The 27569-nt window shown below is 39.0% G+C and overlaps 2 protein-coding genes across 3 annotated transcripts in view; one reads left to right on the top strand and one right to left on the bottom strand.

The window, feature by feature from the left end:
- The window catches only part of LPXN (leupaxin), a gene marked incomplete at its 3' end in the record, with an annotated part of 45207 nt that extends 23882 nt beyond the window's left edge, over positions 1-21325 (bottom strand). Inside the window, 4 exon segments of the mRNA NM_001260791.1 lie at positions 119-218; positions 9459-9505; positions 15758-15915; positions 21218-21325. Coding sequence (NP_001247720.1) covers positions 119-218; positions 9459-9505; positions 15758-15915; positions 21218-21230 — 318 coding nt within the window. The 5' untranslated portion in view covers positions 21231-21325.
- A 2654-nt stretch (positions 21326-23979) lies between these two features.
- The window catches only part of ZFP91 (ZFP91 zinc finger protein, atypical E3 ubiquitin ligase), a 43386-nt gene continuing 39796 nt past the window's right edge, over positions 23980-27569 (top strand). For both annotated transcript variants that reach the window (XM_015114143.3, XM_015114142.3), the window contains exon 1: positions 23980-25122. In XM_015114143.3, coding sequence (XP_014969629.3) covers positions 24773-25122 — 350 coding nt within the window. In that variant the 5' untranslated portion in view covers positions 23980-24772. The remainder of the gene's footprint in view (positions 25123-27569) is intronic.

Genomic DNA, 27569 nt, shown 5'->3' with positions numbered 1-27569 from the left:
GTCTGGAAAAAGCAATGACAACTTAGGAAAATTCCTAAGTGGGAGAATGCAGAGCTGAGTTCCACAAAGATAAACTGGTGACCCCATGGGCCCTGTTTATCATCTGGACTGCACTCACCTTGGCCTGCATCTCAGTCAGGTGAGCCATGAGCTCATCTAACTGAGCAGCTGCTGACGTTTTAGAAGGTGGTGGTGATACCTTTGGCTCTTGGGCTTCACTACAGAGGGAAAACAAAAAAGTCATATGAACAAATCAAAACTCAAATAATGTTAAACCACACATAAAGTACTGGAAATGCAATTGTAATAATGAATCCCCTGGATATGAATCTAAAATCAGAGATGGAGGTATTTAAAAATATACATTAATATGTACTGACTGAAAATCTAAACAAGTTCTCTCTGCCTTTTGTCTCTATTTCTCCCTGGCCATCTAAGTTATAAAAAGTATTATATCTCCTGTCAGTTATTGTCAAAAAATAAAAATAAACCAGAATATAGAGCAGGCATCAACAAATAAAGTCCTTGAATCAAATCTGGCCATGACCATTCATTTAGTTACTGTCTATAGTTGCTTTTCTGCACAGTTAGGTAGTTGCTACAAAGACTTTATAGTCCATGAAGCCTAACAAACTTACCATCTGCCTCTTTACAGAACAAGTTTGCAAATCTCTGGTGCAGAAAGTTTAGATAATATATATGATGATGATTTCATATTCATATAATTGTAAGTAAATTATAAATAAATAAAACTTTGTACCCAATAAACAGATTACGGATTCTATTCAAGTATCTGCATAATCGTTAGTAAAATTAACCATATGTGAGGAAACAAAGTAAAGCTCAATAAATTTTTTAAAGTACATCATATAGACCATATTCTTAGATTGGAGTGAATAGAAGTACGAATTAATCATAAAAACTATCCACTTAAGAAAAAACAAAGCACTTCTAAATAATTCTTGGGATAAAAAAAATTAAACTGAATTTCAAACCAGATAGAAATAGCAATGAAAACACACACACACACACACACACACTCACATACACGCACACACACATCTTTGGGAGTTGAAAGCTAAATATTATTGAGAAGAAAATATATAAATAGCCTTAAGTGTGATATTAAAAAATGAGGAAGATCAGAAATAAACAAAACTTCCAAATCAAGAGTCTCAGAAAAATCTAAAATAATTGAACAGAAGGAATAAACACATAAATTAATGAAATAGAAAACAAGAAATAAAAAAAAACTGACAGTTTTGGGGGTATCGTTGTATAAAATTTCCAAATACATAGAAAAATATAGAAGATTATTTCATTCTATATATAGCCCAGAAACTTTTTAAAATAAAAAAAAATGATGTGCATGCGTGAGAGAGAGAAGGTTAAATAAAATTAGTTGAAACGTGTTTTTTTAAAAAGACATAAAAAATTTTAAAAAGTCATGGCTAGGTGGTGTTTATACTGGTCATCCAAAAATAGTTCAAAATTAGGAAAAAGATTAATATAATTCATTAACAAATAGGAGAAAAGCTTTATAAACACAATGATATGTGCTGAAAAAGCAGTGGAAGACAAATTTAACAACACTTCCTGTTGTTGAATATCAAGAAAAATAAGAAAAAGTCTATAAACTGATAAAATGTTTCCATAAGAAATCTACAGCAAGCCTCATAATTGATAGTCAAATATTAAGCAGATTTCTAATTAAGAGGTAAGTTGGACATAGATCCTATTATCATTGGCAATCTTCAACATTATTCTAGAATACATTATCAAACACATTTAAAAGTAAAATAAGAGGATTATATAGTTGAAAAAAGGCAGCACATCCTCATTCTTTCTTTTAAAATAGATGGTATAATAACTTCCCAGGAAAATGTAAGATAAACGACTGAACAACCATTGGAATGAATAAAAAAGATCAGGGTGGTGATTCGATACAAGAATAAAATGAAGCAGCCTCTTTCCTACTGATCATCAATAAGCAGTTTGAAAATCCAATGAGCAAAAAAGAACCTGCTCACAATTCTAACAAAAGTTATAAAATATCAATAATATATTTAACCAAAAATGTGTAAGAATTCTATGAAGAAAAACCATTGGCAGACATAAAGGAAGATCCACATATCCAATTAACCAATGAGCAAAGGACCTGAATAGATGTTTCTCCAAAGAAGAAATAAAAATGGCCAAAAGGTATATGAAAAGGTATTCAACACCATTAATCATCAGGGAAATGCAAATCAAACTATTATGAGAAACCAATCACAAACAGATAGCTATTCTCAAAAAGTCAAAAGATGGCAAATGTTGGCCAGGGTATGGCGAAAAAAGAACACTTATACACTGTTGGTGGGAATGTAGATTGATACAGCCATTATAGAAAATAATATGGAGGTTTCTAAAGAAATTAAAAATAGAAATACCACTTGACACAGGAATCCTTCTTCTGGGCACACACAAAATAAATGAAATTACCACTTCGTAAAGATATCTGCACTCTTATGTTCATTGCAGCATTATTCACAATAGCCAAGAGGTGGAAACAACTTAAGCGTCCATCAGTGAATGGACACCAATGGAATAAAGACATTGTGAAATATGCACACAAACACAGCAGAATATTATTCAGCCTTAAAAAAAAGGAGATCCTGCTATTTGTTATAGTACTGATGAATTGGAAGAACATTATACTAAGTTAAATAAGAAAGGAAAATATTGCATGATCTCACCTATAGGTGGAATTGTTTTTGTTATTTAAAAAGGTCAAATATGCAGATATATCGGTGATGAGGGCCAGGAAAGGGAGTGAAAATGGGGACATGTAGGCTGGAGAATATGAAGTAGCAGATATGTAAGATGAACAAGCCTAGAGATCTAATGTACAACATAAGAACTATCGGTAATGAAATTGTTGTATTTAGGATTCCTGCTGAATGAGTAGATTTTGGCTGTTCTTGCCACAAAAACAAACAAACAAAAATGTGTAACGGTGTGAGATAATAACTATGTTAATTTGCCTCACTATAGTAACCATTTTACTAACTATTCATTCCCATAATATTGTACACCTTAAATATGCACAATAAAATGTATTTTTAGAAAAGGCCTACATAAATGAAGATAAATATTACGTGTTTCCCCTAATTAAATTGTAAATTCAATGTAATTCACATAAAAATTCTGACATAATTATTGAAGCTAATTAGTAAGGTGATGTTAACATTTATGGGATAGAACACTCAAGACAATTTTGAAAAAAAAAAAAAAATAGGAGGGGTGTGTGGTGTCTCACACCTGTGGTCCCAGCACTTTGGGAGGTCCAGGTAAGAGAATCACTTGGGACCTGGAGTTTGAGAACAACCTAGGAAACATGAGAGACACCTGGTCTCTATAAAAATTAAAAGTTTTAAAGAAAAAAAAACCAGGAGGGAATATTTGTCTTGATAGATGTGGTGTCTTATAGAGTAACAATAATTAAATTTGTATGATGTTGGTAAAAAAAAAAATAGATAGTGCTGGGTGTGATCGTTCATACCTGTGATCCCTCTGGGAAACTGAGGCAGGAGGACTGCTTGAGCCCAGGAGTTTAAGACCAGCCTGGGCAATATAGGGAGACCCTGTCTCTACCAAAATTTAAAAATCAGTCAGATATAGTGGCACACACCTGTCGTCTCAGCTACTCAGGACGCCGGGGCAGGAGGATCACTTTGGCCCAGGAGGCCAAGGCTGCAGTGAGTTGTGATCACACTACTGCATGCCAGCCTGGACAACAGAAGCAGAATGAGACCCTGTCAAAAAAACAAACAAAAAAAAAAAAAAAAAAAAAAAAAAAAGAGAAGAAAGAAAAGAAAGGAAAGGAAGAAGAAAAAGAAAAAGATAAAGATAAAAAACAAATAGGTCAAAGGAGTAGATTAGAAAACCCAGAAACAGGCTCCTGCACCTAAAAGAACTTCCTATATGATCAATGTGGCATTTCAAATCATCCAAAACAGACTACTCCACTCAATGAATAACAACCTATTTGGGACAAAATAAATATGGATCCCCAACACACCATATACATGAATACATTTGAGACAAATTAAAGATAGATACAAATATTTTTAAATGTAATGATAATAAAATAATGAAGAATATATTTTACAATTTGGGGTAATGAAGGCTTTCCTAAGACGGACACAATATTCTGAAGTCATGTCAAAAATGAAAAAACAAACTGATACAGCTAAGTTCACAAAACTTAAATATAAACAAATATTTAAAACATAACATTCAAGATTTTAAAGAAATCTATAAATAATTTCGAAAAATAGAAACCTGAGCTAAGGATTCTTTTAAAAAGCAGGTTTCAGAAAAAGAAACTCAAATGTTTATTACTATATAAAAATACTTCAACCTCATTAATCTTTAAATTGGCAATTTAAAGCAATGAGATGCCAATATTTACCTATCAGTTGAAATTTTAAAAGAGGGATAATATGCAGTGTTGGCAAAATATGAATTATATATATATATATACACATACACATTTATATATACCATAGGTGGTTAAGTAAATTTATAAACACTTTTGCAAGGCAGTGTCTATCAACATTTCAGATGCATATACCACTTGATTCAGCGATTTTGCTACTAAGAATCTATCCTACAGAAAAATTGGACATATATCTATAAATATATATGCAAGGACATTTATTAGGGTACAGTTTCTATGAGCAAATTGGAAATAAACCAACAGAGCTAAAGGAAAATAAACTATGGCTCATCCATGCTGTAGAATAACATGCAACTGCTAAGCAGCCATAGATTTATGTGAACTAAGAAAGACTTTCAACATACATTGTTAACGTAAAAAAACAAAAGCCCAGATCAATATGAAAATTACACTTCCAGTCTGGTGCAGTCACTCACGTCTGTAATCCCAGCACTTCAGGAGGCTGAGGTAGGAGGACTGCTTGAGCCCAGGAGTTCAAGACCAGCCGGGGAAACACAGGAAGACTCCATCTCTATGAAAAATTTCAAAATTAGCTGGGTGTGGTGGCACGTGCCTATGGTCCCAGCTACTTGGGAGGCTGAGATGAGAAGATAACTGGAGCCCAGGAGGTCAAGGCTGCAGTGAGCCAAAATAACACCACTGCACTCCATCCTGGGCAATAGAGAGAGACCCTGTCTCAAATTAAAGAAAAAAAGAAAGAAAAAATATACTTTCATTTATGTAAATTTATAAGCCCATGTACATAAGTGTGAATATGCACACACATAAGTCTGTAAGGAGAAGAACCTGACAGCAGTTACCCGTGGAGCTGGTAACGAGTTGGTGAGAGGAAAGACTCTAAGCGGGGTGGTCTCACTTTTCACCCTATGTATACATTTCCAAAATCTGCGACTGTTTATGCACATGAGTTTATGAAATAGTTTTGTATCTTAAGTTATATTTTTAAAATAAAACAAAACACAGGTCATCTATACTAGGAAAATAGCTAATACACATGGTCAACAGATGAAGTAGTGGAGGTGTCAGATGAGACATCAGTAGTGCAATTCACCTGTATATCTCAGTTATATACACACACACACACACAATGGTTCTACAAACAACCTTCAGTAAAGTACACAAATACAGTCATGGTGTAGAGGTTTCTATTTAAAATTGTTTTAAAATATGAAATTAATACATGTTAAGTGTAGAACATTTGAAAAATACAGAGAAATATAAAGAAAAAATTTTAAACACATGTAATCCCCTTTTCAGGAGGCAATTACTCTGGACGTTTTGGCTGATACCATTACACTTAACTATGATTGTGTGTAATTTTAGAAAACTCAAATTATACATTTTTCCTACCCTTATGCAAACATTTTTCTATCTTCGGCAACCATAATAGATAGCATTTATTGAATGTCTGTCTACACTATGCCTGACACTCCATGCAGAGCTTTACACAGGTTCTCTTTAAATCTTTTATAATGACAACCTTAAGAGCTAGGTATTGTCACCTCCAAATGAAAAAATTGGGGCTTAGAGAAGTTAAAAACTTTTTTGTACATAATACAGTTGGCAAGTAACAAAGAGCTTGGGCCTGCAAACTGCAAAGTTTGTGCTGTCTGTCCTGAATTACCTGCCAAAATAATGTTTAAAGGCTATATGGTTTTCAAATATATAATGTATTATACAATTTATTAAACCAATAATTTATTGTTGGACACCTAGATGGTTTTCTGTCGTTATTATAGTCAATACTGCTAAACAAATATTTGCACCCATGTTTGATCATTTATATAGAGTAAATTTTAAGAAGTGAAATCACTGGGTCAAAAGGTATAAAAAGGTAACTGACTGTGGAATCATGTTTGTAATCAACATTAATCAACAAAGCTTAGCTAACAACCCACCAAACCAAAACCCTCTATCTCACGACCACTCAAGCCTTTTCTCTCTCATCTGCACAAAGATGCAAAGCCATAAATAAAAGTAAATATTCTGTCTTTCACTAAATATACTTTCAAAAATGAAAACACACACTTACTACTTATCTTTATGTATTTACCAGCCAGGAAAAAAGTAGAAGAAAAGTGGATACTTTTCTCTCTTAAGAAGAAAAGATTATCTTTTGGATATGACATGTCTCATGTTCACTTATTTTTGATTATTTAACAACAAGGAAAATATAAGAGGAAAATGGATTATCTCTTAAGATAAAAGATTTATCTTTTAGGTACAACATGGCCCTCTACTAGATGCAAGATTTTTTATTTTAATCTGAGAGCAAAAATGGTCAAGTATGCAAGTAATTGATTCAATCCATCTTGGATGTTTCCAAGAAGGTACAGTGGAGCTTCTTCTCACAGCTCGGTCAGTCATAATCCCTTGGTAGGTGCTGCCACAGGCAAATGGCTTGGGGATACAAAAGGGAGCAGGACTGTGAACACATTCTGCTGCCCTGTGCCCAAATGTAGAATAAATGCAGTTTCTTAGCAGGGCTTGTATATTCCTAAAAACCGTCCCATCTCACAGTTGGGGCAAATTTGTGCTTTTTCAAAGAATTCCCACTGGTTTTTAACTAGAGTCCTAGTGCAGTGTAGAAAGGGAAACAGATCATTGTTATAATACTCCAACAGTTATTGAGTAAACAGTATAAAATTCTACATAAGAAATGAGAGACCTTGAAGAGTTAATGATTACAAATTAAAGTGCCTGCTGCAGGAAATATTCCTGAAAAGAGAAGAGCCTTTGATTCGTTCCCTGACCTTTTGAAGATAGTAAAGATGCTTGGCTATGTCATCAGCAGCAACTTACTTCATTGCTCAGAGATTTCAGTAACACAAATCACAAAAGATACATCTCAAAGAATCCAGACTGAAGCAAGGGGCTTCACTGTGCTGAGTTTTTTTCCCCTACTTATTTCTCTGTTATATTTTTATGACTTGTTCCTCTCGATTATTAGCAGAATTATTTTTGTTTATGGAAAAGATACATTTCTAAATTATTGCTCATGTTGCTATTGATATGTAACTATAGTAGAAATGTTATTCCATTGTTATATTCAGATCTAGTATTGAAAATACTTTCAAGGTATGTTAAAAGCAATGTTTAGTTCATTTAAGCAAGCCAGAGTAAATAGAAGAAACAGAATGCAGGAATATAGTTTGTGTGTCTAATATCCCATTTATATGGTATTCTTGCCAGCTCAGAGTGACACCAGTCTCAGGGATGTGCATCTATCTATTACATATTTACTAGGTCACCTAGATTTTATGCCACTCTCCCACAGAGGCCTGCCTACACAGCAAGGATCATTCAGTAATGGGGAGTACCTCAAAGGCCAGTCAGGAAAACACAAACTACATGAGTACACAGAAAGAATTTAGTCCAGAAACTTGATTACATAGGTGAGGGGAGAGCTAAGAAGCAAAACAGAAGACACTGAGTAACCCAGAAGTCACTACTACCCCTAAGCCAAAGGGACAAAGAAAAGAGGAAAAGTTACCAGAACTAGGGCCCAAGTCAACAGGCAGAAGCTGAAACCACAGCAGACCTGTTGTGCTCCAGCTGAAGTCATAAAGAAGATAAAGCTGCTGACAAGAGATCCTGTGGAAATAGAGCGATTTGGCGGGGAAATGCCCTGGATTTCATTGCTTTTTATCCTGCAGTCTTTCCACAGTGCCTCCCATTGGTTGAAGACAATGAGGACCAACGGATCCTGGAGCCTGGAAAACCCAAGGGGTCAGCTCCCCTGGAATATGGAGCAAGAGAAGGAGGAAATCATGGGAAATAGGCCAGAAAGGCCCATACTATGAGGAAGAGAGTGTCAATAAGTTAGTATTGGCAGAGCATCAATTAATCACAGTGCCAGATATACAGGCTGTTGGTTGGGCTAGTTTTCATGTTATATGTTCATGCATTCACTCGCATTTCTATTGGAGTCTCGGTTTCCTAGATTTAAGAAACCAAATATTTACTGAGAACCTATTGTGTGCCAGCCACTTTTTGTTATTGTTTTGCTTTGTTTTTATTTTTCATTGGGGTTTCAGGGACTGGGGAAGGACTAGGAGGAATTCTCACCTGGCAACATCCTTGGAACTAGAACAAACTGGCAATATGTATCAATAAATTGAACTCACCTTCACCAAAGTAAAAACCATCTTTAAGAGGGAAGTTTTAAGAAACCTTCTTGTAGCACAGTTCTTGCCTTATTTTTGCCTTGCATGTGTGCACTACTGACTGCAATCCTGAAACCAAATAAGGTGTGGTCTAGCACTCTTTCCCAAGCATGAATCTTTACTATCTATATTTTATGCCCTTTAATTTGTTTTCCAGAAAGTTGTCTGATGTTAAAAATTGCAAGCTATAACTAAGGAGAGAATAAGTAAATTAACCTTTTTATTTTTTCAGACTGCCAATTCTGCTTTAGCCAGGAGAAATGATTTAGTAAGTGTATCTGTTTCAATATGGAACTTCTCATAAAAGGAAATCCCTCTACCCATTATATAAATTTTGAGCAAATATGGAAAGAAAAAGTAAATACTCATCAGTTGGCCATGGAGACCCCACTGTCTTAGTTTAACCCTCATCCTAGCTTTGACATTGCTAGAATCTTGCTGACGTTTCTTCAGGTGTGTTTTATCTTTCAGGAAACTGAAGCATAACATCTGGAATAGTGTGGACAAAACATCTGTGGTAACTCTGGGAGTATTTACACTTTTTTAGGTGGTAATGGACATAGCAGGGCCCACTAGCCTAGACAACCCCTCCAGAAGCCAGGCACCTTGAGAAGTTGTCAAGTCAGCTTTGCAGAATTCTACCAATGTTCAAAGACTACGGAAAGAGAAGGATGATATGGGAGTTCTAATAATAAACACTTGCAAAACAAATTATCACCCAAAGAAAGATTGATAACAATTATCTACTAACTTTAATTTTTGAAAGCATTTAATAGAAAAAAAAATACCTGTAGACATTGAGCTCCTGGATATTGGTGGTATACACGAGCTGCGCCTAAAATATGTAAGTGACAAGAGAAGAGCAAAGAATAAATTTTTGTTATCAGAATGTTGAGGCTTAATGATACCCATAGTTAATAGATGTTTGTAGCTTTTAAAGGGGACTGACAAGTGGCATATCTATGAGCTCTTCTTTCACAAGCCAGGGGAATTACCAGCCATCCCACAAAGAAAAGCTAAATTCTAAACAGAGTAGTTGGCATATGAACAAACACTGGCAGCCCCTTCTTGCCTAAAAACCACCGAAATAGAGTAGTTGATCCTCCTTAGATTAGAACCATAAAACAAATAAAATGGGTCAGAGCTAAGCTCCTTTAACTAAACAGGATAGTGCCTAGGGGGACACTATAATGTTATTAAACTTGACATATGAAAAGAAATAACATGTGAATCTAAAAGGTGGTTGGCCGGCAATTCATTTATTTATTGAACAAATATGTATTGAGGGCCTGTCATGTGCCAGGACTGAAGATGTAGCAGTCAAAAAGCAAAACAATCAAATCAAAACTGTAAGCCCTGCAGTTTACATTCCGGTGGTGCAAAACAGATAATAAAGAAATTAATATGCAAAATTAATCTTTTGGATAGAAGATGGGAAGTGGGGGGAGACGGCAATTATAAATATACTGACCAGGGAAGGACTCACTGAGAAGAGGACGCTTGAGCAAGGACTTATATAGGAGGTGAGGAAAGAAAGCAAATATCTGGGGTCACATGATCCAGATGGAAAGGCCATCAGGAAAAGCACCTGGAGCTTCTGTGGAACCACACACGAGAAGGACAGTGTGGCCTGAGCAGAGTGAACCAGGGACACAGGGGCAGCAAGTGAAGGGGCCAAATCATGCAGATGAGGCGGCCACGTCACCAAATGCTCAGACTGGGATATTTTTTAGAAAGAAAAGGGGTTCCAAAAGTAGTCATATTATATCATTTTTAAAATATGTGTTTATTGGCCGGGCACGGTGGCTCACGCCCATAATCCCAGTACTTTGGGCACCCGAGGCAGGCGGATCACGAGGTCGGGAGATCGAGATCATCCCGGCTAACACGGTAAAACCCCGTCTCTACTAAAAATACAAAAATTTAGCTGGGAGTGGTGGTGCGCACCTGTAATCTCAGCTACTCAGGAGGCTGAGGCTTGGAGAATCACTTGAACCCGGGAGGCAGAGGTTGCAGTGAGCCGAGATCGCACCACTGAACTCCAGCCTGGGTGACAGGGTGAGACTCCATCTCAAAAAAAAAATACGTTTACTGACCTGAATTTGGTCTTATTATATTAGTGGAGGTATAAGATAATTCTATCCAAAATTTATTTTCAAAATAAAAATTTCCTGAAATATCTTAAAGTGATACAAACTTGTGAACATTCAAGCAACTTTAAAAAAATATTGGCCAGGCATGGTGGCTAACGCCTATCATCCCAGTACTTTGGGAGGCCGAGGCAGGCACATCATTAGAGGTCAGGAGAGTTTGAGACCAGAGATAGTGACCTGTCTCATCTTAAGTGACCAGACATAGTGAAACCCCGTCTCTACTAAAAATACAAAAAAATTTGCTCGGTATGGTGATGGGTGCCTGTAGTCCCAGCTACTCGGGAGGCTGAGATAGGAGAATTGCTTGAACCCAGGAGGCAGAGGTTGCAGTGAGCTGAGATTGCGCCACAGCACCCCAACCTGGGCAACAGAGTGACGCTCTGTCTCAAAAAAAAAAATTGATTATCTGAATATTTTTAAATGGTACAGATAATTATTCTTGATATGTATTCACATACCTTAATTGGTTATTTAGATATTATTGTCCCTAGCATTGTGATGTGGACATTTTTCAGGAACATGTGTTTTTTTCCATTTTTTTTAAAAAAACAGTTATTATTTTTACAAAACTGCAATCTTTTTTTAAAATTTCATTTTATGGTTAATATATTTGAAATTGTGGACAACTTTAATTGATGCTTCACTGTAGACTGTAATGTTTTTAACAGAGAACACATTTCTTCTCTAGATACTGATGAACCTGTAAGTTCTGCTAAATGAAGAATCTTTTCATTTTTTATATTAAAATATGTAAATATTTCAGGCCAATGTCATCATAGGTGCTGTCTTTCTACCTTCATTCAAAGCACTTTTGTTCAATAATTTTCTTACAAGATAAAACTTTCAAGTTGTCTATATCTGTGATTGTTTTAACATTTTGCCAAATCTAGATATTGCAAAAATCATAGACTTTCACAATTTTTCTCCATTTTGGTGGAGAATAAAAATTTATGCAGATAAAATTAGAACTCAAAATACATCAAAGATTTTTCTGAAGCACAATTGTCAAATTAGATAATTAAACCATATCTGCTTTCATCTTTTGATTTGTTCAATTCCTTCTTGGCTTTTGTAGGGAGAAATTTGAGCTTCTTCCTTTGCAAGCCTTATTTTACATAATTGTAACTTTCTAAAAGCCTCAAAGGCTGAATTTTCATGCTACATTCATTGAGTAATCGATCAAAAATTTTCAACTGGTCTTGAACATAATGCAATCTAAATTTGGGTTGCTTTACAAAGCGGTTTTTCAAAGGCCCAGGCATTCCCGAAATCCAATTGATGACATGCAACACAGACAGGAATATACATATAGTAATTCTGAAATGTTTCCTTGCATGGTAGTATTTGATACCAGCTTCTGTCAGAAAAGTTTTGTAGATCAGTTATATAATCTGTGTGTGTGTGTGTGTGTGTGTGTGTGTGTGTGTGTGTATTTATATTTATAAATTTTGACAATTTTAGTTTCTATTTTGACTGACAGAATACCGCAGCTTGTTTGAATGTAGTCACAAATTTTGTGCACATTACAACCAATTCCAAGTACATTTCTGCTCCATAGCTTGTTAACTTGGTAAGAATATTTTATCGCAATGCATGCTCTATTAACATTTGTATTCCTATTCTTACAACAAAACAACAGTTTATCTTCAATGTTGAGCTTTACAACTAAATTAACAATGTCAGATGTTTCACTTTTTGACTAGGAAATAAATTCTCACATATTTTATTTTGATTATTTGAATTAGATAAAAAACAAAATTGAAACATTTCGGAATTAATACATTTTTGAACTGAGACCTTTAACGACACTATTATAAAAAACATTATTTGAAGGTTTGCAAAGGAAAATCACTCATTAATTATTACCAGCTTACTTACAAGGACAAGAAAATGTGGAATTGAAAATGAGCAAAATTAATCTGTGAATTATTTGATACTAATGCGAAAGTGTGCTTCACAATGATATATACATAGGCCACCAGCAGCGGCCATGTTGAAGTCATTTTAAGGCATGTTCTTCTTAAATTATTAACTTTGGAAATAGATGTCAAAGCTTCTTCACCATATTTATACTTTCTGGTTTTCAAAGGGATAGTGAGCTTGTATGGTGCATGGTAAATATTGACAAATATTTTCCACATGTTGCATATTCGTTATCAGCTTTCTTGAGACAATTAAACATGTGCGTTTTGTTTTGGTTTTGTTTTGTGCTAACTGCTGAAAGGGTTTATTGTAAAATTGTAAAATTAAAAAGACATTACCATATAATAAAACAAATAGAGCTTCACATATACAAATAATAACAAAACTGCTTTAATAAAATAATTAGGTTACACTATACTCTATGGCAAAATTACTTAGCCTCTATTTCCTAAAATTTGTATGACATTAAGCCACAATTTCTCCTATTTTCTACTGACTCTGAGGAGGTTCCATGCATCTCACAGGCCACCCACCACACAACCATGGGAGGGCACAAGTGGTGGTTTGCCAAGTGGCCAGCAGGGGGAAAAGCCTCAGAAATGTTTCTGCTACCACCGAAGATCAGAAGAGTTAGCTACCTCTGACTACTTGTGCTTGAGCTCTTAGCTTTAACAGCCAGCACCTGCATATAATTCTTGAACGGTTGCTGCTAGCTAGGTTTCATCTGAACGGAATCAAGAAAAAAAGACAAGTTATCACTAGCCATCTTTTGCATTCAACCAAAATTAAGTCAGAATTTGGCTGGGCACAATGGCTCATGCTTGTAATCTCAGCACTTTGGGAAGCTGAGGCAGGCAAATCACCTGGGGTCAGGAGTTTAAGACCAGCCTAGTCAACATGGTGAAACACTGTCTCTAATAAAAATACAAAAATTAGCTGGGCATGGTGGTGCATGCCTGTAGTCCCATATACTCAGGAGGCTGAGGCAGGAGAATCACTTGAACCTGGGAGGCAGCGATGGCAGTGAGCCAAGATTGCGCCACTGCACTCCAGCCTGGGCGACAGAAAGAGACTCCATCTCGGGGGGGAAAAAAAAAAAAGAGCGCTGTTCACTGAATATGTGTTCTATACACTGCTAGAGGAGACCATGGAAGAAGCTAGAAGGAGGTCTGTTAAGCCATACTGGCTTACTTAATGCAAATACTGATAAGAAAACTTTAAATAAAATTGCAAATCTGGGATAAAAAGTAAAGTTAATAGGATGCGACAAAAAAAAGCATAAACCCAGGACAGGATATATGGTCACCCCAGAAAGATCGACGTAAGAATATGGCTTTTACTCCAAATGAGATAGGGAGTCATTGTGGGGTTTTGAGTAGAAGAATGACTGGGTTTGACTTTAGTTTTTAAAGGTGACCCTGGCTGCTTGAGAACAGACTGTAGCGGGGGAAAGGGCAGGAGACCACTTAGGAGCCTACAGCTATAATCTAACATTGAGAACAAAGACAATGGTTCCCTAGTAGAGAGACAAATTCATATCCTTAAAACTGTGTATGTGTTTGGAGAAAAGAACAGTTAGGGGGTAAACCACCCCTGAGCTCAAATTTCAGGTCTGTGCTTCTGGTTATTTCATATAGGGAACAATGACGAATCAACACATCATAGTACAAAATTACCAGCTATGAAGAGCATCTACTTAATTCATCTTACACTAATTCCATTCTCATCAAGCAACCTTTTAATTATAACGTACGTCCATATAGACTTATCCATAGGAAAAGAATGCATATATGAGTAAATACAGCTGCTTTGCTTGATTGCTTTAACTGTAACCATAAATTAATAAATTTGATTTCTAAGTTCTGTGTTTTTGTTTTTTGTTTGATTTTTGAGACAAGCTCTCATTCTGTCACCCAGGCTGGGACGGAGTGGTGCAATCAGAGCTCACTGCAGCCTCGACCACCTGGGCTTAAGCGATCCTCCTGTTTCAGCCACCTGAGTGGCGGGGACCACAGGCACGTGTCACCACATCCTGCTCATTTTTTAATTTTTCGTAGAGATGGGGGTCTCACCATGTGGCCCAGGCTGGTCTCAAATTCCTGGCCTCAAGTGATCCTCCCGCCTCAGCCTTCCAAGCTGCTGAAATTACAGGCCTGAGCCACTGCACCTGCCCTAGGTTTTTAAAATATATATATACTCACTTGTCAGTTTGGTTAGCTTCAGTTGGTTCCCTAGAGCTTCATCATCTCCGTGTAAACTAATAATTGAATTTCCTAATCTATTCAGCAGAAAATAAGACCTGGGAAGTGGTGACCCTAAAAAGTCACCCTGAGAAGACTTGTCTAAGCTGCCACCTGGCCTTCCTCGGTGATCTCTGGCCTGAGTACCATTCCAGTCAAACAGCAACATGCATCTCTGATGCCCCCACAGTAACAGAATATCCCCAGTGAATCAGACAATACTCTGCCTGTCACCATGCGCTCATTAGAAAAAATTTAGTTCTTGGCCGGGCACGATGGCTCATGCCTGTAATCCCAGCACTTTGGGAGGCCGAGGCGGGCAGATCACTTCAGGTCAGGAGTTCCAGACCAGCCTGGCCAACACGACGAAACCCATCTCTACTAAAAATACAAAAATTAGCCAGGCGTGGTGGTGCATGCCTGTAATCCTAGCTACTTGGGAGGCTGAAGCAGGAGAATCACTTGAACCTGGGAGGTGAAGGTTACAGTGAGCCAAGATCATGCCACTGCACTCCAGCTTTCGAGATGGAGTGTGACTGTCTCAAAAAAAAAAAAAAAAATTAGTTCTCAAAAGCTCAAACTCATTCCTCTGTGATGATTTTCTCAATTCTCCTCTTTCCAAAAACATCTTTAGATGAACATTGAGGCATTATTTTTTCTCTTTCTTGGATATATTATTCTTCTTTCATATCATTTTATGTGGGATACAATTAATTTTCAGAAAGGCATTCAAACATCCATGTTTAAGGACTATAATAAATGAAAAGTTACCGGCAAGGGACTTGTGTTATCCTGAACAGAAAGGATCTCTGAAGTCTCGTCAAGGTTACTCTCCTTTCTGGAATGCTGATCCAGGGGAAGAGGAGCTGGGTTGGAATATTCATCACTGTCCTGAAGGGTGGAGCGTTCCAGTTCCTCCAATAAGGCATCTACACCATAAGAAGTAAGAGAATCATGACAGAGAATATTTAAGTCTCTAAAGTCATTTTCTCCTTAAGTATCTTCACTGTGCCCACATTCATCTCCTTCTTTTCTTCAGTTATGGCTATTTTCAAATACTTTCCCTTATTCCTTATTTCACTTCAAGAATGTGGTGAATTCTATCAAGAAATGTTTAATGCCTCCATAAATTGTGGTTTTTTTCTTATTTTCTACGGTTGCATTCAATTTCAGAGTCTCATGCTATAATTTGATTTTTTATACTACAGGTATTAATTTTCATCATTCATTTAGGGTAGACTGCCCACAAATATCCCTAATTAGAAAAAATAAAACTGGGCTGGGTATAGTGGCTCATGCCCGTAATCTCAGCACTTTGGAAGGCTGAGGTGGAGAATCCCTTGAGCCCAGGAGTTCCAGAACATAGCACAATCCAGTCTGTATTAAAATATGAAAAAGTCAGCCCAGCATGGTGGCGTGCACCTGTGGTCCCAGCTACTCGGGAGGCTGAGGTGGGAGGATCACCTGAGCCTAGGTGAGCCTGCGTTGAGTCAAGATCACACCACCACACTTCAGCAGCCTGGGCCAAAGGAGTGATACATTGTCTCCAAAAAAGAAGAAGAAGAAAAAAAAACAGACAAAAAAAGAAAAAAGAAAGAAAAAAATCCTAAATGCTTTTTTCCATCAGAAAAATACAAGCATTTATATCATCATTTTTCAAAACATACAAGGGAAATAACACTTATTCTTAATCCTAATGATATTTTTTCTTAAATCTTAACAATTATCCTGAGCACATAACAAAATTCTCAAAGCAAGGTATAAGTATTCTGTCTTTTAGGGTGTGGAGAGAAAAAATGGGGAGAAAATTGAGATATTACAAAATCAAGTAAGATGTTGCAATTTAAATAGTTGGGATTTGTTACTCTCGTAGTTTTTTTTTTTTTTTTTTTTACTAGTACCTATCTGTTATAATGAAACAAATAATAATAAAAAGTAACACATGCCAGGCACTGTGCTCAGGAGTGTACACATTTCATTTAATCATCCTAACACTTTGAGGCAGATGATATTATTGTCTTTATTTGGTAGATCACAAGAAAGAGACAAAAATAATTTGCTTAAGCTCATGAGTGCAGAACCAGGACTTGAATCTGGGCTATCTGATCCCTAGCCCCTGCACTAACTGAAAGTTAGAAGTTCCAGTCTCCTGTCTTAAACGTATTCCTGGGTTATCTTGAGCATGTCATGTCCTTCTCTGATGCAGTTTCCTCATCTACATAACAAGGCAATTGGATTAGAACAGTATTTTTCAAATTATGGCTCAATACCCATTAGTGGATCTCTAGCGCATTTCTTACCACACGTTATAGTTTTCCAACTTTAAACACAGAATTATATTATATCTAAGGACCTGTCTACATCTGAAGTTCTCACATAAGGAAAATAAACTTCACAGGTCATTTAAAAAAACCCAGATTTTTCATTTATTTTAGATTTTGGAGGAATGAATATTTCTTAATGGCATTAGAAGAGATCTAATCCTTTTTTTTTTAAAACAAATGAAATCTACAGAGCTTTCATAATCATTCATTTCTCAAAAATGTTGACTTTTATGTACCATTTTAGAGATAAGCAAACTGAACTAAACTTTAGGGCAAATGAATAACTGTAACGGGAAAAAAGAGATGAGGGGGAACCTATAGCATTAAAAAGTCGAAAGACTTATAATTAATTTCAGTGTATGAATTTTATTTGGATCATTAAATCTACTTAAAAATGAAACAATCAAGACTATTGAACACTGACTGGACATTAAACAATATCAAGTAAGTACTGTTTAAGTGTAATAATGATATGTGATAATATTAAGTAATTCTGTTAAGTTTTTAGGTGTGATAATGGTATTTCACAATATTAAGGAATTACTATTAAGGCTGTTGTGGTTATGGCAATGGCATTACAGTTATATGTATAAACATATTTATTTATTTTAGAGGTTAGTGCTAAAATATTTACAGATAAAATGACATCTGATATTGTTTTAACATAATTATAGCGGTGAAAGGAATGGGTGGGCCTATATATGAAATAAGACTGATGAAAAACTGTTTAGGCCGGGCGCGGTGGCTCAAGCCTGTAATCCCAGCACTTTGGGAGGCCGAGACGGGCGGATCACGAGGTCAGGAGATCGAGACCATCCTGGCTAACACGGTGAAACCCCGTCTCTACTAAAAAATACAAAAAAAACTAGCCGGGCGCGGTGGGAGAATGGCGTGAACCCGGGAGGCGGAGCTTGCAGTGAGCTGAGATCCGGCCACTGCACTCCAGCCTGGGCGGTAGAGCGAGACTCCGTCTCAAAAAAAAAAAAAAAAAAAAAAAAAAAAAGAAAAACTGTTTAAACTGGTTGATGGGTATATCAGAATTCATTAAACTATTTTCTCTACCTTTGCATATTTAAATGTCTTTATAATAGAAGGTTTTTAAAAAGAAGTCCAAATAGGCTGGGAGCAGTGGCTCACGCCTGCAATTCCAGCACTTTGGGAGGCCAAGGCGGGCAGATCGCCTGAGGTCAGGAGTTCAAGACCAGCCTGACCAACATGGAGAAATCTGGTCTCTACTAAAAACACAAAATTAGCCAGGCAAGGTGGCACATGCCTGTAATCCCAGCTACTCGGGAAGGCTGAGGCAGGCGAATATTTTGAACCTGGGAAGTGGAGGTTGCGGTGAGCCGAGACCGTGCCATTGTACTCCAGCCTGGGCAACAAGAGCAAAACTCCATCTCAAAAAAAAAAAAAAAAAAAAAAAAGAGTCAGAAGAAAGGATAACTAAGGTAGAAAGAGAAAGAAAACTTTTTGCCTCAGATTTTTATTAGCCAGACCCCACACCAAATTTGAGAATTTTGAATTTTTGTTCTGCATCTTTCAATTAAGCTAGAACCTCTTTCTTTTCAATTTTCTAAGCTTTGCTCTAACTAGAAGCTAAAGATCCTCCTGAGCTCAAAATTAAAATAAAGATTATAAGAGAGAGGAAAACATACCACTAAGAGCAGGAAGTTGCCCTCAGAAGCACCAGCTAACCAAAGTTATCAAAACTCTTCTTTCTGGGTCATGAGTTATAGGCTTTTCGCTTCCTGTTTCATGAGTCTGCATATCGCCAACACTCTGAGGTTATTATGCCTTTTGCCAGATTTTGTAATTTGAAGATGACTAATTTCAGTATGACAAAAATGGGATTCCTGGAGGGTAGGGGCGGGGGAAGCGGGTACAAGACTGAAGACTCTATAATTCTTCTCTGTAGTCTTTTACTGTGGAGATGAAATAATATCAATATTAACATAAAAGGAATAAAGTGAGGTCTCTTGGGAGTCTCTATGGGTTGCATGGATTTCATTCGGAGGCAGAATCTGCTCCTGGTTCCTCTTTATCATGCCTAATGCCTATGTAATGAGGGTTTAGGTAAAACCTTCTGGGTGGATACAAGCTGCTAGCCTCTGAGGCACTACTGCAGACAGGAAATATTTGCTCACTTGAGCCAACCTGTCCTCGATGCAATTTCTCTGCCAGCAGGAAGAAAGATCCACACCAAGTCTCAAGGGTAGTTACTGGGCTGATGACAATTTGAAGAAACTGTTGAAGTGTAGCCATCAACAGCCTGTGGAGATGTAGCCAACTGGATAATCTGCACAAATGCTAGCTTCCAGGCTACTTGGTACTTTCTGTATTCCAGGACAAGATTTACCTAACATCTAGCCTGCTCAGGAAATGCAAAGCAACATAAATTTCTGTTAAATCTGGGTTACTTCATTGGCCAGAACACCAGAACCAACAAACTTCTAAAATAGGAGAGCACCTTGTTGCTTAGTTTTGGTGTCAGGTGTTCCCGGCAATGACACTGAAAAAGTTATTTTCTTTTTCTTAGTTTTCTCATCTGAAAAAGACGTGGATAATACCTATTTCAGAGGGTTGCTGCAGACACTAAAATCATTAACATATGTAAAAATGTCTAGTTTTTGCTTGACTCACTAAATAAGTATTAGTTTCCTTTTGAATTATTTGCCATGAAAGCCATTCGGTGTCCTCCCCGCCAAAAAAAAAAAAAAAAAAAAAGAAAGAAAGAAAAAAACGAAAAAGGAAAAAGGCCCTAGCCCTAGTGGAACTCAAGCAGAAATTCACGTTCTTCCAGCACTTACGCAGGATAAGAATTTTGATTCTACCGGAAGTCCAAAAAAGAGTCTGGCCCAGTATCAAAATAGACTTTACCGCCAAAGCAGTTTGATAGTTATTAAACAATACCTTTTTCACTTCATTGACATCTCTTGCCTCCTGGTAATTTGCCCTTTACTTTTCCTGTTTCTCCAGCTTTGAAATCACACGCCATTTTTTTAAGACAATGTAACAATGTGCAAGATATTTTTTGTTGTTGTTTTTTGCACTTTTGACATATCCCATCCCCAACCACACCCCAAACCAGGACACTGTGGAATTAATACAGCTTGGAAATTGGGTAAAGTTGAGTGACTCAATGTTAGTTAGATGCTGGCAACAGTGTTGGCAAAGGCTATGGAATGAGTCCCAAGAATGACAAACTTTACATTACTCCAAAGGTTTGAAATCCAGGATCTCTCTGGATAATGTGGCTAATAGTTCCACTGCTGGTTTTAATTGCCTTGGAGTGGAAGGAGGTGTCATATTTTCAGGCCATAATAATCTCTTCCTTCAGAATTCTTCTGAATAAAAAGCTTAGCAACAACATCACTAGAGTTAGAGTGCTATGCCTTCTTGATTTAAGACTAAAACATGGAACAAATGAAACCACTCTGTCCTTTTTCCAACCTCTACAGATCCCTCATCCCTATACTTTTAGTCCATTTTTTCTTCCTCATAACACCCCAACTCCTTTTTTGCTCTTTCTTTTCCTCCTCAAATCACATCTCTGCATTGTCTTGCTATGTGGCCATCCTATGATCTCCAGTGAACTCCAAAGGGCAAAATGCCCATAATAAAACAGCAATTTCAATCACAATCCAGTCCAAAAGTATTTGCCAAAAGTATTTGTGGTTAGCACCAAACTCTCCATCTATTTTGCCACTGCAAACAGTGAGCCCATAGTTCCCCAAAACAATCATAGTTCCTCATGCTTCACTCTTGGCAGGGCTGAGGACAGGAGAGAAGTGAAAATAAAATCTTCCATTACTACCCTCAGTCTAACCAGTATACCCCACCACACACGGAGATGGCAGCCAAGTCTTCACTCCCTCAGAGTTTCTCCTCCAAGAAGCTCCTCACTCACCTAATTCTTCCATTGTCCTACATCCAAGATGCTCTTGTCTCACAGGCTGTGAGGAACAGCTTTGGCATGTGCTGAAGAAGAGGACCGCAAAGGAACTGGATGAGACAGCATAAGGCAGCCTCTATAACCCTTTTTGGTTCCTGTATTTGCTTAGCACTTCCTCTCTTTTGATTTGGTGAGCTTTTTTTTTTTTTTTCTCTATAGGTTATACAGTTTTAAAAATGGAATTGACATAGAAAGGTAGATAGTGAGATTTGAGTTATGGTAGTGCATTGGCCAGGGTGATAAAGATTCAAAATTAATTTTGCAAAAACTGAGGACCTACTCTGTGCCAGGATTCATCTTGGATTCACGGGAATGGCAGACTTACACTTGCGTTTTTTCCAAGTGTAGGTACCCCACTCTAGCTGAGCATCTACCTTTCTTTTTTTTTTTCTTTCTGTGAAGCTGGGGAACCACAGAGGCATAGTCTCTTTCTTAAAATTTCCATCAGAGTTGACCAGCATCCATTTCATTTTGTTGTCTTTATTTATTCAGAAATTATGCTTATCTGCTTTCCTGCATGGATTATAAATCCTTAAAAGTAGGGCAGAAGTGGATTCATGCTTGGATTCTCAGGGCCTGGCTTACTTAGTGGTCCAAAAAGCAAACACCTATGGGGGGTCACAAAGAAGGAAGCGAGGTTTGACACCGGATGTTAAACTGTGTGCATCTCAGTTAAGCATAATCCCTGTCTAGATACACTGCCTATAGCAATTTCTCTGGAAAGTGACACTGAGGTTAACTCTTCACTTTTTTTAACCACTGTGATTTATTCACCTTGAATGAAACATTTACAAAAGGCCTACTATAAAAAGGCAATATGTAAGGAACTGCAATTATGGCCCTGTGAAGTAGATTTCCCCCTCCCTTTTTACCAATGGTGAAATAGGTTCATGGAATAGCAACTTGCTATAATTAATTGGTAGCTTTGCTACTTACTATAATAGAAGACTTCAAAGTCTGCGATCTTTCCTCTACAACACAGTAGTCTTTTTAATTTTTTAAGAGACAAGCTCTCTGTCACCCAGGCTGGTGTGCAATAGTACTAGCATAGCTCAGTGTAACCTCCAACTGGAACTCCTGGACTCAGGCGATCTGCCCTTCTCAGTTTCGGGAGTAGCTAGGACCAGAGGTGCATGCCATCACGCCACTAAGTTGGCTTAAAAACTTTATTTTTATTTATTTTTGTTTTTTATTTTTTGTGTAGAGGGTGGTCTCCCTATGTTGCCCAGGCTGGTCTGGAAGTTGTGGGCTCAAGGGATCCTCCCACTTTGGCATCCAAAAGCGCTGGGATTCCGGGGGTGGACTACCACATCCAGCCCACAGTGGCTTTTTTTTTTTTTTTAAAGGAACAATTCATTCTTCATTCCACTGTCTGTACATTTTTTTTTGAAAGATTTCTCCTCTGTATTACTTTGAGCATCCATTGGATGTCAGCACTGTTCCTTCCAAAAGTCTGCTCACTGCAAACTCAATCTGAAAAAATTTCCATTGACACTATGCCAATCGATTGTTACAACTGAAAATGACATTAGCCCTATGAAAATGTAAAATACTCAGTAGAGAACATAAAACATTTGTCTAATATGAAGTGGTATCTGAGTCAAAGTACTGGAAGGAAAAATGTACTTCAGCACTTGTCTACAGTTTAACTGAATGATTAATGTGAAATTTAAAATTGAATCCCCAGATCTTGTTTCCAGCTTCTTTCTTCTGGGGCTTTTAGCCCTGGATGCTTTGTTTTCCAGGGGTAAAGGGTGTTCTTGCAAATCGTTCCTTGATTGTTATGGATGAAAGGAAAAAAGAAATGCGAGAGGCCCACGGCATCACCAACTGCAACGGAAACTCCCTTTGATGAATCAGGAAGACAAATTAACGTCACACGCTAGTGTGCAGAAAAGTAACTTCTGATAAAGCTGCTATTGTATAAACCGCAGAAGCACATGGCTTCCGGCCGCAGAGCTTAAGACACCCTTCAGCTTCTCAGTGTAGGTCACCAGAATCTGGTCACGCTAACAACCCTTTCGCCTTCCTCCAGGTTGGGCACCGCAGCCAAGTTAAGCTACCGACGAAGGCTTCTTGGTGTCCCAACAAGGTCTAGTAGAAAACAACTTTATAATTCATTTCACAGATTTTATTAACAGCCAACTGAGTAGTGGGCCTTGTACTAGCGTTCCGAGGGCCAGATGACCCCACGGAACCACATTCATTCCCTGACCTCTAGGAGCTCACAGGTGAGTGACTCACACAGGGGAAGACGAGATCAATAATGTAGACATGAACGCTGGCTAGCCAGTTCCAGAGGAGGTGTCATCTGACCAAACCAAGGTAAGTCGGGGCAATTACGCAGACACCCCGAGAAAGGTACGCCAACGCCCAGATAAAAAGTAACAAAAATAGGAAAAACCCTCCCATCAGACCAGCAATTGGCTCAACGTTTGAGCCCGGATGTACGGCACGCGTTTCCCGACCTAACCCGGAAACACTGCCTCCCGAAAAAAAAGTAAAAGCTAGGCTGCGGAAAGTAAACTACCTTTCCCGTCGTGAATCAGTCAGAACCTCCCAGCATCCCCTCTGTCTCTGGTTTCCCATCTATTTTTTTCTAAAGCCTAGGCGAAATAAGACTTCATCTCCCAGAATGCCCTTGGTTAAGTTAACGGTGCACATGCGCCAGGAGGCGGGCCCTCGTTGACCCACAACCCCGCCTCCGTTTTGCCGCCGCCATTTTTTCAGAGACTTTCATCCGGCAACCGACGGGGCTTTTTTTCTTAAAGGAGAAGCGACAGCTCAAAATACTACCCCCTTCTCCGCGCAAGATCTGGCGGCGCTGGGGACAGAAAGGCCAAAGACAGGAAAGTGGGGTAGGGTGGAGGAGGAAGAACGCCCAGGCTACCTCTGCGGCCTAAAGAAGAATAGAAAGAGCCCTTGCGGCATCAGTGGCTCCTTAGGGAGGCAGGTGCGCGCGCAGCCAGTCTAGGGTGCGCGTGAGGCGGGGAAAGAGGTGCGATTTCTTTTCACCCGCCTCCCTCGCGAGACCTGCCCCTTCGTACTGCCCCTAGCGCGCATTGAACTCTGGAGGGGGGGAAAAGGTCACTTTGGGATTGTCGCGAGACAGCCGTTTAACGGTGAGAACGGGTGCGCGGGGAAGGAAACCTCGCGCGCTCCCTTTTAGTCGTTTCCTGATTGGCTGAAGGAAGGGGTGGGGGAGGGAACCTGGAACGTCGCTGCGTGTAAGACCGCGAGGGGCGGGGTGAGGAAGACTGTCCTCCTCTCCGATTGGCCCGCTGAGCGTCTGTGGCGGGCGCGCGCGCGCCGCCAGCGGTAGCAAACCTTGAGTGGCAGGGGGTGGGGGGGGCGCCCTCGGAGCCGGGCGGAGGGGAGGGGGGAAAGAGGAGCGCAGGGTGAGAGTGAGCCGCAGGCTTCTGGAGGCGAGGGGGCGGGGGGAGCAGCGCCGAGGCCGCCGCCTCCGCCTCCGCCGCCTGGGACTAGGGGGTGGGGGACGGACAAGCCCCGATGCCGGGGGAGACGGAAGAGCCGAGACCCCCGGAGCAGCAGGACCAGGAAGGGGGAGAGGCGGCCAAGGCGGCTCCGGAGGAGCCCCAACAACGGCCCCCTGAGGCGGCCGCGGCGGCGCCTGCAGGGACCACTAGCAGCCGCGTGCTGAGGGGAGGTCGGGATCGTGGCCGGGCCGCTGCGGCCGCCGCCGCCGCCGCCGCTGCAGCTGTGTCCCGCCGGAGGAAGGCCGAGTATCCCCGCCGGCGGAGGAGCAGCCCCAGCGCCAGGCCTCCCGACGTCCCCGGGCAGCAGCCCCAGGCCGCGAAGTCCCCGTCTCCAGTTCAGGGCAAGAAGAGTCCGCGACTCCTGTGAGTAACAGTCTTTCAAGCGGTGGGAAAGACCCCCCTCTGTCCGTACGCAACCCTCTCGGCTCCCGTAGCGCCTGCTCCACGTGACATCCTGCTTGCTCTGCCCCCTGCCGGCTCCGCACGCCAGATGTCACACCGTTTCCCCGGGAGCCTCCCTGCCTCCTGTCTGCGCCACCCTCCCTTCTCTCTCGTACCCTCGCCTGTCGGGCTACTTTCCCACTCCCTGAAATCATCTTTTGACACACCCCTGCACTAGCTAGTGATCCACCTCCTCCCTGCCACCCGCAGGCTCATCCCTCTCTCTGGCATCCGCACCCCCTTTGTCAACCTATCCCTTTCCTTTAGGCGACTCTCCAGTATTACATCACGTGCCCTTTAGGGAATCCACAGCCCGATTATAGCCTTCATAAATGTGTTCGCCCCCCTCTTCGCGTTAGCTCAAGAGCCAGCTGTGCTAGTATGTTTATGTAGCTTTTTTTTTTTTTTTTTCACTTTTCTGAATTTTCACACCACTTCTCATTCTTTTGAGAAATCTGCCAGTTACTATGGTCAGGGTAAAAACCCACTGCTACGATTTTTAATATGGAGTCTTTCATATAAAATTATATGAGCATTCTTTAATGTTTGTTTTTACTAAGTAGGATATGTTTTATTTTTGTGTTTTATATTTTTAAATGTAGGAACTTCATCCTTAAAATTAGAATCATCTGAGAGGAATTACCTAGAAGTAGTAGAGGAAACATGAACAGGTGGCCAGGAGCATTGTTTTAAATTGTTCGTCAAAATAATACTCATGTGTTAACACTGAAGCACACAAGTTTGTAAATTCTAGAAATTAATCACATTAGTCAATTCATGACTGAAAACATCGTTAGTGACCTTTGACTTTTGAATGAAAACAAATTAGTAAAAACAGAGAAAATTGAAGTGAGGGGGAGTCAGTTTTAAGTGTTCCCTTTCCTCCAGTAGAGATAGTGGCAAGGTTTGACTTACAGCAGACCTAATAGATTTAAAACTTGAAACAGACTTTGTCCAAAATTAAGTTTAGCCTGTGTCTTGGCATGCTTGCCTTAGAAGCCTCTCAGAGGAATAAAATTCAGAGATAATCATATTGTGGTATTAGATATGCTTTCAAATTTTTGAATGTCAGCTAAGTTAACATAATTTAGAGAATTTATTGTAAGAACTGCAGTTCTGTCGACAGCAAAAATCTGTACTTACAGATTCAGCTGCAATTAGAATTCTAATTGCTGTAGATGCATTTCATATAAAAATTTTATAGTTCTATATTGTTTAATGTCATACATTTGAAAAGATACATGTATATCATTGACCTCATTTGGATCTGAATTCCTTGGGCAAATCCTTAACCTACCCATGCGTTAGTTTCCTCACCTATAGACGGTAATCTCTATCACCTGAGTTTGTGAGAATTAAATACAGCATGTGAAGCGCTAGACAGAATGCCTGTTACATAATAAATACTAAGTGCAAGTTGCCGTTTTCAGTAATGGTGGGATGGTAGAGCCATGAGTGGTCTGTAGTGCTGTTTTTCATGTAAATTATGCAAAATATGATTTTTTCACTTTTTAATACGTAGAGAAGGTAATATTTTAAAAATTTCCTTTTATTCTCACCTACCACTTGAAAGTTAAAGTTAAATATACCTATATCTCTTAAGATAACTATGTCTAAAATGGTACCTGCTGTTTGATTTTTTTTTTTTTTTGAGACGGAGTTTTTGCTCTGTTGTCCAGGGTGGAGCGGTGGCACGATGATCTCTGCTCACTGCAACCTCCGCCTCCTGGCTTCAAGCGATTCTTCTGCCTCAGCATCCCGAGTAGCTGGCATTACAGGCTCCCGCCACCAATCCCGGCTAAATTTTGTAATTTTAGTAGAGACAAGGTTTCACCATGTTGGCCAGGTTGGTCTCCAACTCTTGAACTCAGGTGATCTACCCGCCTCAGCTTCCCAAAGTGCTAGGATTATAGGCGTGAGCCACTGCGCCCGGCCTGCTGTTTAATTTTTGAAGGAAAATAAACAATTTTTATCTAAAATAGTAATTTTACCTGCTGTTATGATTTATTTTTGCCCTAACTCTTGGCAACAAAGTACTAGTGGTGCTTTAATTCCATATAAATGTTACTGTTGTATATGGATGAAGATGACTTAATTAAATTCCTTCCTATTTTCTGCACAATGTTCCTTGTGGGGAGGGAGAAATAAGTCTGAATTCTTAGCGCCACCCTCCCACCCCTGGCCATCCAATATAATAAAAGATAGTAGTGACAATGGTATTCTTCTTTCAGCCCACACATTATCTCTTGACTGTGTTTTTGATCAGGTTAAGCAAATTTTCATCACAATAGAGTTTTTGTTACACATTTTTACCTTATTCCATAATCTGGAAATCAAAGGAATGCTAAAGCATTTTAGCTTGGCAAACT

Source organism: Macaca mulatta, chromosome 14 (assembly GCF_049350105.2).
Source record: "Macaca mulatta isolate MMU2019108-1 chromosome 14, T2T-MMU8v2.0, whole genome shotgun sequence".
Taxonomy (NCBI): Eukaryota; Metazoa; Chordata; class Mammalia; order Primates; family Cercopithecidae; genus Macaca; species Macaca mulatta.
The sequence above is the reverse complement of the archived record's forward strand: the minus strand, read 5'-3'. Positions and strand labels throughout refer to the sequence as shown.